The sequence below is a fragment of the Schistocerca nitens genome, chromosome 4 (assembly GCF_023898315.1).
Source record: "Schistocerca nitens isolate TAMUIC-IGC-003100 chromosome 4, iqSchNite1.1, whole genome shotgun sequence".
NCBI lineage: Eukaryota > Metazoa > Arthropoda > Insecta > Orthoptera > Acrididae > Schistocerca > Schistocerca nitens.
The window spans coordinates 429099770-429113216 of record NC_064617.1 but is presented as its reverse complement, the minus strand read 5'-3'; the positions used below and the strand labels follow the sequence as shown (position 1 = coordinate 429113216).

At 41.1% G+C, this 13447-nt stretch overlaps 1 protein-coding gene across 1 annotated transcript in view; it reads left to right on the top strand.

Moving 5' to 3' along the window:
• Positions 1-13447, top strand: part of LOC126252416 (alanine--glyoxylate aminotransferase-like) — a 101535-nt gene that overhangs the window by 41922 nt on the left and 46166 nt on the right. The window contains exon 3 of the mRNA XM_049953306.1: positions 9179-9344. Within this exon, the coding sequence (XP_049809263.1) occupies positions 9179-9344 (166 nt within the window). The remainder of the gene's footprint in view (positions 1-9178; positions 9345-13447) is intronic.

Here is a 13447-nt window from a genome sequence, read left to right as displayed (position 1 = left end):
GACAGTGACTAACGAAGGTTGAGGCTAGGAGGGTTATGGGAATGTAGGATGTATTGCAGGGAAATTTACCACCTGTGCAATTCAGAAAAGCTGGTGTTGGTGGGAAGGATCCATATGGTGCAGGCTGTGAAGCAGTCATTGAGATGAGGGGTATCATGTTTGGCAGCGTGTTCAGCAACAGGGTGGTCCACCTGTTTTTTGCCCACAGTTTGTCATTGGCCATTCATGCAGACAGACAGCTTATTGGTTGTCATGCCTACATAGAATGCAGCACGGTGGTTGCAGCTTAGCTTGTGAATCACATGACTGGTTTCACATGATCGTTAGATGCTGGCGGTATTATTCGGGTGACTCTGAATAGATGAGGATGTCATCTAGGTATATGGACCACCATGGTAAGCCTCATAGGACATAGGATACCATCTGAGAAATGCTGCCAGATCTGAGCAGCATTCCAAAGGCCAAATGCCATTTATAAGCTTTTGAAATGCCCATACGACTTTGTAATTGCTGTTTTCTGAATGTCTTCAGGTGTCACAGGGATCTGCATGAACGCCTTCACACATTCAATTTTGCTAAACGTAACTGAGCCCATCAATGTGTTGCCAGAATCTTGCATGTGTGGTATCAGTCCAGCAGCATTTGTGTATTTAAAGCATGATAGTCTCTGCATGAGTGCCACGAATCATCTTCCTTTGCCACTAAGTGCAAGGCAGAGGACCATGGGCTGCATGATAGTCAAAGAAAACCATGATGCAACATGGCCTTGAACTCAGCCTTTGCTACATTTGGTGCACCAGATGGGCAAGTGAGCTTGGGAAATTTGTCCAATATGTCTGCGTGCAGTCTAGGTGACTTCACTGGTTCAACACTGAAGAAGGCAGCCGGCTGACACTGTCCCACTATTTTCAGATTTGCTGTTGAACAGATCAGCAGGGCATTCATGATGTCAGCTAATAAGTTGCAGTGTCTGAGGATATCCACACCCAGGATTGGTTCATTGACATCAGCCACAGTAAATGTCCACATGAATGTGTGGCACAGTCCAAGGTCCAAATTTATGTGATGAGTGCTGTACATTTTTATTGTTGGATTGTTTGCCACTATAAGAGTGCCTCAGCCTTCCAGCGATCACCAAGCATGGATTGGGAAGAAATAGACAGATCGAAACCCATGCCAACAAGGTGCTGCACACAGCCAGCCTGTTCTGTTATGAAGAGACGCCTGGATATTGCTCTGCAGCTGGGTGCACCAAGACCTGGTTGCATTTGGGTGTGGTCAGGAAGGCTGACACTTTGTTGCTACATTGCCGAAGTGGGAATGATACCAACAAAACCTGTTTGACTGCTGCTCTAAAACTGTAAGCCTACTGCCAGAACATCTGGTACAATGGTGTTGGGTTGTGTGAGCTGGATTGGTAGTATCAGGATCCGCTGCCTCAATGGCACCTGCTGCCCTCTCCCCATGAGTGCGCCAACTGGTTGACCTGCATGCTGAGTGCTGCCACCTGTGCGGCCACCAGTCCTGAACTAGGTGGGGCAGGTAGGAGTCCATGCTGGTGGCTGCCAGAGATGCATGTTGCTGTGAGGTCAAGTTTGTTGACATGGTCACAACATTGTAAGCTGCTGCAGCAGGAGTATTGGGCTCCACTGCCAGCACATCTTGCACCCTATCAGCAAGTCCTTGACTGCATACAGCTGCTTTTCTGTTTGTGTGGCAATGACCGCTTGCACTTGTGCTGGAAGACTACACATCCAGATGGCAAGCAGCAGCGAGTCCAGGAACATGTCAAACTGTGCAAGGCTCCACAAATGGCGCAGGAACTGAGATGGCCTCTTGTCACTGCAGTCCTCTTGGCACGGCAACTGATGTACCTGTTGTTCCTGTGATGATGAAATTCATCAGATTAACTTTTCTTTAAGTCACTTACAAAAAGACTGCATTGATGGGATGGTGATGATGTCCCACACTTCAGCTGCATAGTCTTGATCTAACTGTCTACTGTGTTTGGTTTACTGTCTACTGTCTTTTGCAGTTCTTCCAAAGTTGTCATTTTGCTTCAGCTCCTAGTACATGACAGTTTTTTCACATACTCACTCTTTGTACATGAGGACATAAGTGATAGATCAGTCCATGTTCTGTGTCATTCACGTAAATGAATGTTTGTCACCACATATTTTGCATAGTGATCATGTTGAGGTCAGCAGTGAAGTAGAAATGTGTGGGTATCACTGGTTACATGAAAGTTGTGCAGTGAGCTAACTTTACTTTTGTACCCAGGCACTTTGTTCAGGATGTAGGCTATGGTGATGGTGTGGTAATGGGAACTGATCAGTACACTTGCCAAAAATGTATTTATTCTGCCAGATGAGTAAATTAACAAGTGATAAAAAATGAAATCAGATCACAATGTCCACTAACTGGCAATTGCAATAATTGTGTTTTTATAACAATTCCACTTCAATATTGATCCCAGAGGGCATACACTCCTCAGTGATGAGCTCATCATCCAATCATGTGACCGCAGGAGAACAGGTGGATGCATGTCCAGAATGATTTGAACATCTTTCTCGGGGTGGCGTGTATTTCGAAGATGCAATGAAGCGAAGGCGGAAACGGATGGATAGTATCAAACAAACTTCTGTATGCGTTTGTGGGGAGCTTGCATTAAGCTCAACTCATGTAGTCCATGGATTGAAGTTACAGACTCTCGAAAAATGTGTCTGTACTGAATGGTGGTTCATTTTGCACTGCCATTGCTTTTTTTGCTGACCTGCATCCATGCAAGCCAAACACTACCAGAATTTTGGTTATTAATAGGTTTACATGTCAATGGATATCTGACACAGCTAACTTAGGCTGTCCATGAATGGCTCTGGCCCATTCATACATTTTTGTGGCTCAGCTGCCACAACTCTTAAGCTACCATTGTAATCAGTCAATGATTCGGGGTATATTTCCTGACAGATTTAAAGATGACAAAATTGCAGATAATTAAACTGCCTCTAACTTCAGGCCCACTTGACTCCTTCCATAATTTTTCAAAAGTTTTGAGGTAGTAATCTACTATAGAACACAGACTCATTCATCTGGCAGAGTTTCTTAACTGGTTTCAGTTTAGTTTTTTTGAAGGATTCTCCACAGAGAAAGCCTCATTCATCTGGCAGAGTTTCTTAACTGGTTTCAGTTTAGTTTTTTTGAAGGATTCTCCACAGAGAAAGCAATACAGAACCTCAGAACTGAAATCTTACTATAACTAAATAAAATAAGTTAGCATTATGGTGTATTTTGTACCTTGCAAAAGCCTTTGACTAGGTGGGTCACAAAATTCTAGTTGTAAGCAACAGTAAGTAGAGAGTCACATTGACAAAATGTAAATCCAACAAGGGACCAGTACAGAGCCTGCTCTTGTTCTTAACCTAAATAAATGATTTACCAATGATTTTAAAGGGTGGTTCAAAAACTGTCATGTTTGATGGAGACACAACCCAATAATCAATGATCCAAACTCAACCTTACTAGATACATCTCAGATGATACACAACAGGTTTAAAAATATTGTAATCTAAGACATTTAAAGAAAGTGGTTTAAAGTTTAATCTCAAAAAGAGATCAACATTCTCATAAGTGTCATTATTTTCCTAAAGGATGGTATTTGTATATGCTAAGGGATTTAAATTTTTATTACGTTAAAAAATACTTCAAATAGTTGTTAAATGAACAAAGTGTTTCCTAAGAAAGCCCTTTTCAAAGACTTTTCTGGTCCGTTAAGAAGCCTCTTCATCATGTTTTTTCACTTTTTTGTACACTGAGGTAACTTCTTCTGCCAGCTTGTCTAATAGTAGTCTGATAGAACAGTGGTTTTGATCTTCTTCTTGTACATTTTCAACCACTTGCTACCTGTGGATCACATCTGTCATCTGTCCCATATCTAGTGCATATTTACCTTATCAATACTGATGGTTAAGTACTTTTTATTTGATTAGGTCTGCAGACTGCTTTGTCTTGTGATAAATTTTATACTGTGAATATTTCTAATCTTACATTTGCAATTTAAGTGTTGCCAATTTTATGCTGCTAGATAGTTTACTGTAGTCTTCAGATCCAACAATCACAGCACAATTATGTTTATATTATAAGCATCTCTCCGGGACTGTTCAAAGAATTACTTTGTAATATATTCAAGTACATGTAGTTGTATATACATGTTAATTTTATTTATGATTTCAGTTTCTGATGTTTTACTGTCTTCCTTTTCTCTTCTTTGTAAGCATAGGATCTGATGATGAACTGGTAATATGTTGCAGCCCACTATAACACCCTTTGTATGAGCTGACTTTATTAGTTAATTAGTTTCATGGTCCATGGGTCATTTGCACGAAACATTGTAATGATATGGAATGAGTCATATTGCATTCCAACAACAAATTAATTTGTAGTTATGGCTACATGCTGAATATTTATAAGTTTTTTAATATATAATAAAAAAATTACATTATGGTCACTGGGTTTCCAAGGCAGTACACCAAGCCTACCTGACTGCTTTAGAAAAATTAGCACATGAATCCTCTCTTCTTGCAGCATATATTGTGTTACACCACCAGTGCCCAGAAGTAAATATATGTGATGATCACGAGCTCCATGTCATTGAACATTACAAAGAAAACTGTTTGAATCATTGCACTGTACACAGTCCCATGTGTATGTGTCTCATTAAGTAACCCTCACTGATTGATGTGTTAGATGACAATCAATTTGGCTTTAGGAAAGGTGAAGGGACCAGAGAGACAATTCTGACATTGTGGTTGATAGTGGAAGCAAGACTAAAGAAAAATCAAGATTGTTCTTAGGTTTTGCTGACCTGGAAAAACATTTGACAATGTCAAATGATGCATGATGTTCGAAATTCTGAAGAAAGTAGGGTTAAGCTATAGGGAAAGATGGCTGATATACATGTACAAGACCCAAGAGGAATAATAAGAGTAGAAGACCAAGAATGAAGTGTTCAGATTAAAATGTGTGTAAAACAGGGATGTAGTCTTTAGCCCCTACCCTCCAATCTATACACTGAAGAAGCAATGATGGAAATAAATGAAGGTTGAGGAGTGGAATTAAAATTTGAGGTGAAATGATATCAATGATATGATTCGCTGATAACATTGCTATCTTGAGTAAAAGGGAAGAAGAATTACATGACCTGCTGAATGGAATGAAGAATCTAATGAGCACACAATATGGATTGGGAGTAAATTGAAGAAAGATGAAAGTAATGAGAAGTAACAGAAATGAGAAAAGCAAGAAACTTAACATCAGGATTGATAGTCACAAAGTAGATGAAGTTAGGAATTCTACAACCTATGCAGCAAAATAACCAATGACAGATGGAGCAAGGAGGACATAAAAATCAGACTAGCACTGGCAGAAGGGGCGTTGCTGGCTGAGATAAATTTGTTAGTATCAAACATAGGCATTAATTTGAGGAAGAAATTTCTGAAAATGTGCATTTGTTGCACAGCATTATATGATAGTGAACAATAGACTGTAGGAAAACTGGAACAGAAGAGAATTGAAGCATTTGAGATGTGGTGCTACAGGTGAATGTTGAAAATTAGGTGGACTGATACGGCAAGGAATGAGGAGGTTCTGTGCAGAATCAGAGAGGAAAGGAATATGTGGGAAATGCTGACAAGAAGAAGGGACAGAATGATATGACATCTTTTAAGACATCGGGGAATAACTTCCATGGTACTAGAGGGAGCTGTATAGAGTAAAAACTGTAGAGGAAGATAGAGACTGGGTTACATCCAGCAAATAACTGAGGAAGTAGGTTGCAAGTGCTACGCTGAGATGATCTGCTTGGAAAATCTCGCTCACAACTCTGTTCACAAGATCTCATTGCAAACAATTTACTTAATGTAATAATTGCAGATATTTTCTGTAGGATATTGAATCATTTGAACAAACATATTTATTAGCTTATTGCATACAAAATACAAGTATTAAAATGATAACACAACTTTTGAAATAGGAAAGTCACTGCTCTGCGAAATAGCCATTACGGCAATACCTTTACAAAAGGTGGCTGTTGCCTGGGAAAGGAGAGGCACCAAGTGAATGAGATAGAGAGGGATTGAGCAGGGTGGGGGCAATAGAACAGAGTAGGAGGATGATTTTGGAGAACAGAGTATAAGAGTAGAATGAGTGAAGTGGTGGCACCAGTATAGAAGTGGAGGTGGGTGTGGGACAGTGGAGACTGAGGCTGAGAGGCTTTCAGGAGGGAGAGGTATGTTGCAATGACAATTTTTGCCTGTTTAATTCAGACACTGTCACTGTGGAAGGGGGAGGATCCAGATGGCATAGGTTGTGAAGCAGCCACTGAAGTTGAGCATGTTGTGCTCAGTATTGTGTTCCACTGATGGGTGGACAAATCTGCTTATAGCAACACTCTGACATTGGCCATTCACTAGGGCAGACAATTTGTTGGTGATCATGCCCACAGAAAAGGTTGTTCAAAAGTTACATCAGATCTGGAAATGAGAATCCTTCCTTTCACAAAGTGGCATGTCACTGCTGACCCAATGTACAAAATTCCCATGTCCGTCTGTACACCCAACTCCCCCATTCTCTCAATCCCCAACAATGTGTGCCATACACCCGTGGAAGCTCAGATGCAATACCTGTCCCATGCATCCACTAGCTCATCCTATTCCAGCCCATCAAAAAGAGCTACATGTGAAAGCAATAATATTGCATACCTGAACCGCTGTACTTGATCTATAATTTATTGCAATTTTGGGACACAGTGTTGTGAATTGTGCTTAACATTAATGTTCATTAAACTGGTGTTTAACTTTTCCTGGATGTAGACAAATGCTAATGGTTTCTGAAATAATTTAATTTACAAAAATGCTTAATAAGGAGTAGTTTATAAAAACAGCAGCAGCATGTTGTAACAGGAGAAGCAGCAACTTACTTGAAAATATGTGATTTTCTTCTATTGCACATATACACATCAGTCTACAAGTAATCCCTATAATTATCAACTTGATTAGCACTAATCATAACCCTTTGTTAGTAAGAAGTAATCTCCTCTGGCTGCTTCCATGTGCTGATGTACAATGTGGATACTTTAAGAAGAGTAAAGGAGAAGACTCACCAAGTAGCAAAAGTATTGAGTCATCGACAAGCACCCAAAAAGGCCAAAGAATATTTGCTAGCTTTCAGAAGATCCTTTGTCAAGTTAGAATACAAACACACACACACACACACACACACACACACACACACACACACTCACTCACTCATACACCTGTGCCCTATGTTGTCATATTCTCAATACACCATGCTGGAACTACATTTTGGCAGATGTGTGGGGTGCGTTAAGCAGAGGAAGAGAGAGGCAGAAGGCAGGAAAAGGGGTTGGGAGTGGGTAGCTATCAGCTCAGAGGAGGGAGCAGGTTTGCTGAGTAGGAATGAAGGACAGGGGGATCGTAGGTGCACAGGCTGGCATGTGATGCATGGGTCCCAAAGCCAGTGGGGTGTGGTACACTATGAGAGTGAGATGGAGACGTGGACTGAGAGGAACTGGCAGGGCAGAGGAAGGAGAACCTGTTGTGTGCAAAATGTAGGGTGAGTGAGTTAATGGAGACTGAAGCCAGAATGGTTACAGGAATCAAGGATGTATTGCAAGGATAACCCCTGTTTGTTTAGTGAGAAAAGTTGCTTGGAGGGAAGAATACAGATGGCCTGGGTTGTGAAGCAACCATTGAAATTGAGGATGTTGTGCCGCAGGTTGGTCAACTCTGTTGTTGGCCACTGTTTGGTGGTGGTCATTCATTCTGCTAGAAAGCTGATTATTTGTCATACTGACATAAATAGCTGAGCAGTGACTGCAGCAGAGTTGGTTTATGACATGACTGTTTTCACAGTGCCCTGCTTCTGATGGTGTAGGATAAACCTTATGACAGGAAAGGACTAGGAAGTACTGGGTGGATGAACTGGGCAGGTCTTCCATGTAGGTCTTCCACAGGGATATGATCCCTGTGACAAGGGATTGGGAGATGGAGTGGCATGGGACTGGACCAAGATTTACAGCAGGCGGACAATAGAATACAACTTTAGATTGGGTGGGAAGGATTTTAGGTAGAGTGTCCCTCATTTCTGAGCATGATAATAGATAATCAAAGCCCTGGTGAAGGGTATGGTTCACTTTTCCAGTCCAGTGTGACATCGGATGATAAGGCAGCACACCTTTGTAACTGATTCTTGTAGGTAATGGGAGGATTAAGTTTGTGAGGATATGGCACAGAAAATCTGTTTGTGGCCTAGGTTTGTCTATGAAGGCCTTTACGAGACCTTCAGCATTCTGGGCCATGAAGTTCTTGTCACTGCAGATAAACTGATCATGGATGGTCAGGCTGTATGGGAGCTACTTTTTTGGTGTGGAAGGAATGACGGCTTTTGAAATGCAGGTACTGTTGGTGGTTAGTGGTTAAAGAGGTGTAAGTCAAAATTCGAGAAGATGGCACATTTGGTTGAGGAGGGCCAGGTAAAGCAGGTGGGGGAATAGATGACGAGCTTGTGGCAGAATGAGGATAGGGCGTCTGGGCCTTGGGTCTGCATTGTGAAGATACCATCATTGAGCCTGAACCAGACAAAGATTTGAGATTTTGAGAGATTAAGAAGGTTTTCCTACTGGCCCATAAAAAGGCTAGCATGTGGGTGTCCAAGTTGTTTATATACCTTTCTTTCAAAGGGGAAGTAGGTGCATGTCAGGAGCTTGATTCATTCCTCATCCTTTAAGGCTCTTCTTTATGGTGAGATTTACAGAACACAATGTGTAAATTATTAAAATGAATTAATTAATTACTGCTAGCACATAGTGGCTGTATTATTACTCTGATTGGCCCACTTTACATTGCCTGGCAAGTTTTAATTTGTATTCAGTATCTTAAAAACTTTCTTGGTTTCCTGTAAAATGTTTCTGTTGGTCACAGTCATGATTCATCATTTATGAATGAGTGAACATGACTGTAGTTTCAGCAAGGTTACTCACATCTGATTCAACATAGTTCATAGAGTTAAAGTTTCAAATTCATTTAGAATTTTCAGTGTTTTTAAATATAATTTTAACTGTTTTTCCATTTTAAAAAGAATTGTTACTGGCTATATTTTGCAGGGGCAACTGTACATATAATAGAAACAACTCATGGGAAGACATTCACTTTGAATGAGATTGAGGAAGCATTACAAAAGTATAAACCACAGATATTTTTCATAGTACAGGCAGAGAGCTCAATTGGAGTTCTTCAGGATGTGCAGCATATTGGACCACTGTGTCATAAGTATGTGCCTGATACATCCATTTCTTTTAGTTATATGAATTACACAAGAAGCTAAAAACAAGAGTAATGGTGAATACTACAATAAGTATTTATTACTCCTGTCATTGTTACTGTTCCACTGCAGTTGTATCATTTCCATTGATAACTGCGGCATATATGTTTTGAAGACTGCTGTTAATTTATTTTAATATGCAGTTGCTATTCAGAGAATGTGTAACAATCATGTCGTCATACACACTTTTGACACATTACTTGGTCTGTGGTAACAGTACAGGAAAACAGGACAGAAGGATGGAGTGTATTCTCTAAATGGTAGTTAATAATTAAAATAAATTTACAGCAGTCTTCGAAAACATTACAGAAATGTATGATAAGGTACACAACTTGATATTATCCTATAACTTCAAGATGCCACAAATAATATGTTTCATCATAGGGACATAACAGTGACATTGCTCTGTGCCCTGTTTTCATTTGGTGGAGCACATATGGAAAAACAAGGATACAACCATTTTGTTTGAATTTGGCAAACATTGTATGTTTTCTGGTCTTCTGGGGTGTAGACTACAATTTCAATGTTTTTTCTGACATTGCATACATTTTCAGTTTATACACCGCATCACTTAATTCTCATCTTGCATCCTGCACAATCTCACAAAAAAAGCTTCATTAGAGGGCATCTGATTTTGGGAGTCACTCATTTACACCCTCTCAGAGCTACTTTACATCAGCAAGATTGTGTCCTCAGTTCTGTACTAAGTCATGACTTTGCTAACAATCCTGCACTCCTCACTAAAATGGAATGGGTTGACAAGGAGGATGTAACAACAGTGCCACCATTCTCAGCCTCATCACACTTGTGTAATTGTAATGGTTAAGGAGGAGGCCAGTATAGCACTGGCATAAAAGTGGCTCCTTGATTTCAAATGTATGCAAACCTCAGACATGTCTCACACTTGCTCCATTTCTGATCTCTAATGTCTGCTCTTTTCTTCCATCATACCTTTAAATATTGCTACAGTTTTCAGCAAGCACTTGTGATATTATATATGTCCTATCCTTCTTTCTCTTTGATACGTAATGTTCTTTATTAGGCACTGTTTTTTGTTGACCTGTTGCGGAACGTATTCATTTCTTACACACTCAACCCACCTGACCATCAAGGGTCTCTGGTAAAACCACATTTTGAAGGTACTAAATGTATCATTTCTGTCCACTTTATGCACACACAATCATGCTACAAAAACAGCTTTTCATTGATCTTTTCCTGATCTCTTGGATTATGTTTCATTTTACAGAAAGCCTTTATTCTTATGCCTCTGTGCTGCTACAATTTTCTTGCATCTTATTTCTTTATCTATTCAATTTCCAAGACAACACTATTTAAACTCCTCTTTTACAGCCTCTAACCTAAGTTCAATATTTGGCCATCCACCACACCCATCTGCAGCACACTCTGTTACCTTAATTTGTTTTAAATTTATACACATATTACACCCATAAGGTAGCACATATTTCATTTCATAAAATAATTCACTCAGTTCCTGTCCATTAGCAACTGCTACTGTATTATCAGCAGACCATATCATGCTGATTTCCTGTCTGTGACAAACAGCTCCTGCTATGAGATAATCCTTTACATCCCTCACAGGCTCTTCAAATGCCAATCAAATACTAATGGTGACACTGGGAAAACATATCCCACAACTTTCCTGGTTTTGACATCATTTGCCATTCTGTCAGTGCTGACTACTCCAGTTTCCTATGCTTAAAGAAAATATATTACTATTCTATCCTTGTAGTTGATTCCTCATTTACAAACAATGGAAAACATTTTGAGAAGGCATTTGTTAATGTGGATGAAACAGATTCCATTCACATTAACAAAAACCTTCTCAAAATCCACGAATGCATTGTACGCCCTATCCTTCCTTTTTTTTTTAATATACATTTTTCCTTCTGTTTTCAGCCACAAAGGTAAATTTCTCCCATCGGTCTCCCATCGTTGCTGAAACAAAAATGATCCTCTCCTATTGTATTTACAATTCTCCCTATTGTTCTTCAATAAATTAGTTGTATGGTTATTTTTGAAGACACATAATAGTAGACTGAGAGTGCATTAATTTTCTCATTGTTGTGACTCGCCGATCATTCAAAGCACCGCCGCGCAATTACGCGCGTCCTCTGCGTGCGGCGCTGTCTGCCAGCCATGCAGCAGCTGCACCACCTAAGCAGCTAGCCGAGCAGCGGCCGCTAGACTGGGACTCAGTGCTCATTCGAATGCTAATGTGCACACATGTCTTGCTTGTCAACTTACTCTGTGACTTGTATGTGTTGGGGACCGATGACCGTAGCAGTCTGGTCCCTTTAATCCCACAAACCAACCAACCAACTTGTATGTGTTGTGTCGTTCTGAAATATATGTGTTAAACTTGACGTTATAACATTTGGCGACGAGGTAGTGGATTTTTCCTTTTCACCGTTGACCCACAGGTTTCCATGGCTACTGTCAAGCAACTATTGCAAAATCTCCTTGAACAGCAAACACTTCTAACAGCGGCGATTCACGATTTTGTCGCGGCGTCAAATGCGGGGCATTTCTCGTCGTTGGCTATACCTCCCTTTCCTCCTTACGACGAGACGATGGAAGACTGGTCTGATTATGAAAAACATCTTCGACAGCACTTCTTGGCATCTCATGTCACGGACGAACAACCATGTAAGTCTCTGTTCCTTTCCTGGATTTCACCTCAAATGTATCGGCTGTTGTCGCAATTGGCTCCTTTGAAGGGTCCTGCATCTTTGTCCTTTGCTGAAATGTGCTCACTTCTGTCTGTCTATTTTCAAAAGCAAACGCATGTGGTGGCCTCTCGTGTTGCCTTTTATTGTTGTCAAAAACAGCCACATCAATCCTATCGCGCTTGGGCTGCTGAACTTCACGGCCTCAGTCAAAAGTGTCAATTTGTTACTGACGTTCACAAAGAATCCTATGCCAATTCCATGGTACGGGATGCTATTATCCGGTCAGTGCCCGACAAAGAAGTTCGGCAATGGGCCCTTCAGTTGGCAAATCTGACTCTAGATGAAGTTCTCTCCATTGCGCAGTCTTTAGAAATTTCTCGCACCGCTGGGGCGCAAATAGAGGCGTGGGGTGATGTCGGGGAAATACACCCTCTGTGCGTTGTTGACGACGCGTGCGGCGTGTCCCCGCCGGCCGATGTGGCCACAGTGCCCCCACGCGCAGCCTCGGCCTAACCGTAAACAACCCGCTAAGAAACTGCAGCAAAACCCCCGGCAACTTCCTTCATGTCCGCGGTGTTTTATGAAACATTCACGCGAGGATTGTCCCCAACGTTGGGTTGTATGTCACAATTGCAAAAAGAAAGGTCTTGCTTCCTGTCACTTCCAGTGAGTGGTCCTCTCCTGTTGTTGTCATTGCTAAGCCAAATGGTGATATTCATCTCTGTGGCGATTTCAAAGCTACTGTAAATGCTCAATGCCTCATTGACACTTACCCTATGCCCCGTCCTGAAGAACTGTTCACTAAAATTTCTGGAGGCCAGTATTTTTCTAAAATTGACCTGTCAGAAGCTTATCATCAACTTCCTCTCGACGCTGCTTCCCGGCAGTTTCTGGTCCTTAACACACCTTTCGGCCTCTATCAATACCAATGCTTGCCATTCGGGGTTGCTAGCGCCCCTGCTCTCTTTCAGCGATTCTTGGAACAATTATTGCTCCCTGTCCCTGGGTGTATCAATTACATGGACGACATTGTTGTCACTGGCTCCACCACTGAAGAACATCTTCAAAATCTCTGCACACTTTTTCATGTCTTACAGACTGCCGGCCTTGAGTGTGATCTTAAGAAATCACAATTTTTTCAGGCATCTATCATGTACTTGGGGTTTCAACTCTCTCGGGATGGTATTCGTCCGCTTCAGCAAACTGTCGTTGCGATCGATGCCCTTCCTCACCCTACATCTGTTAAGGAACTGCAGGCCTTCTTGGGGAAAATAGCATACTATCACAAGTTTTTACCGTCTGCGGCTTTGGTGGCTCAGCCGTTGCATTGCCTGTTGCATAAAAACGTGCCTTTTCACTGG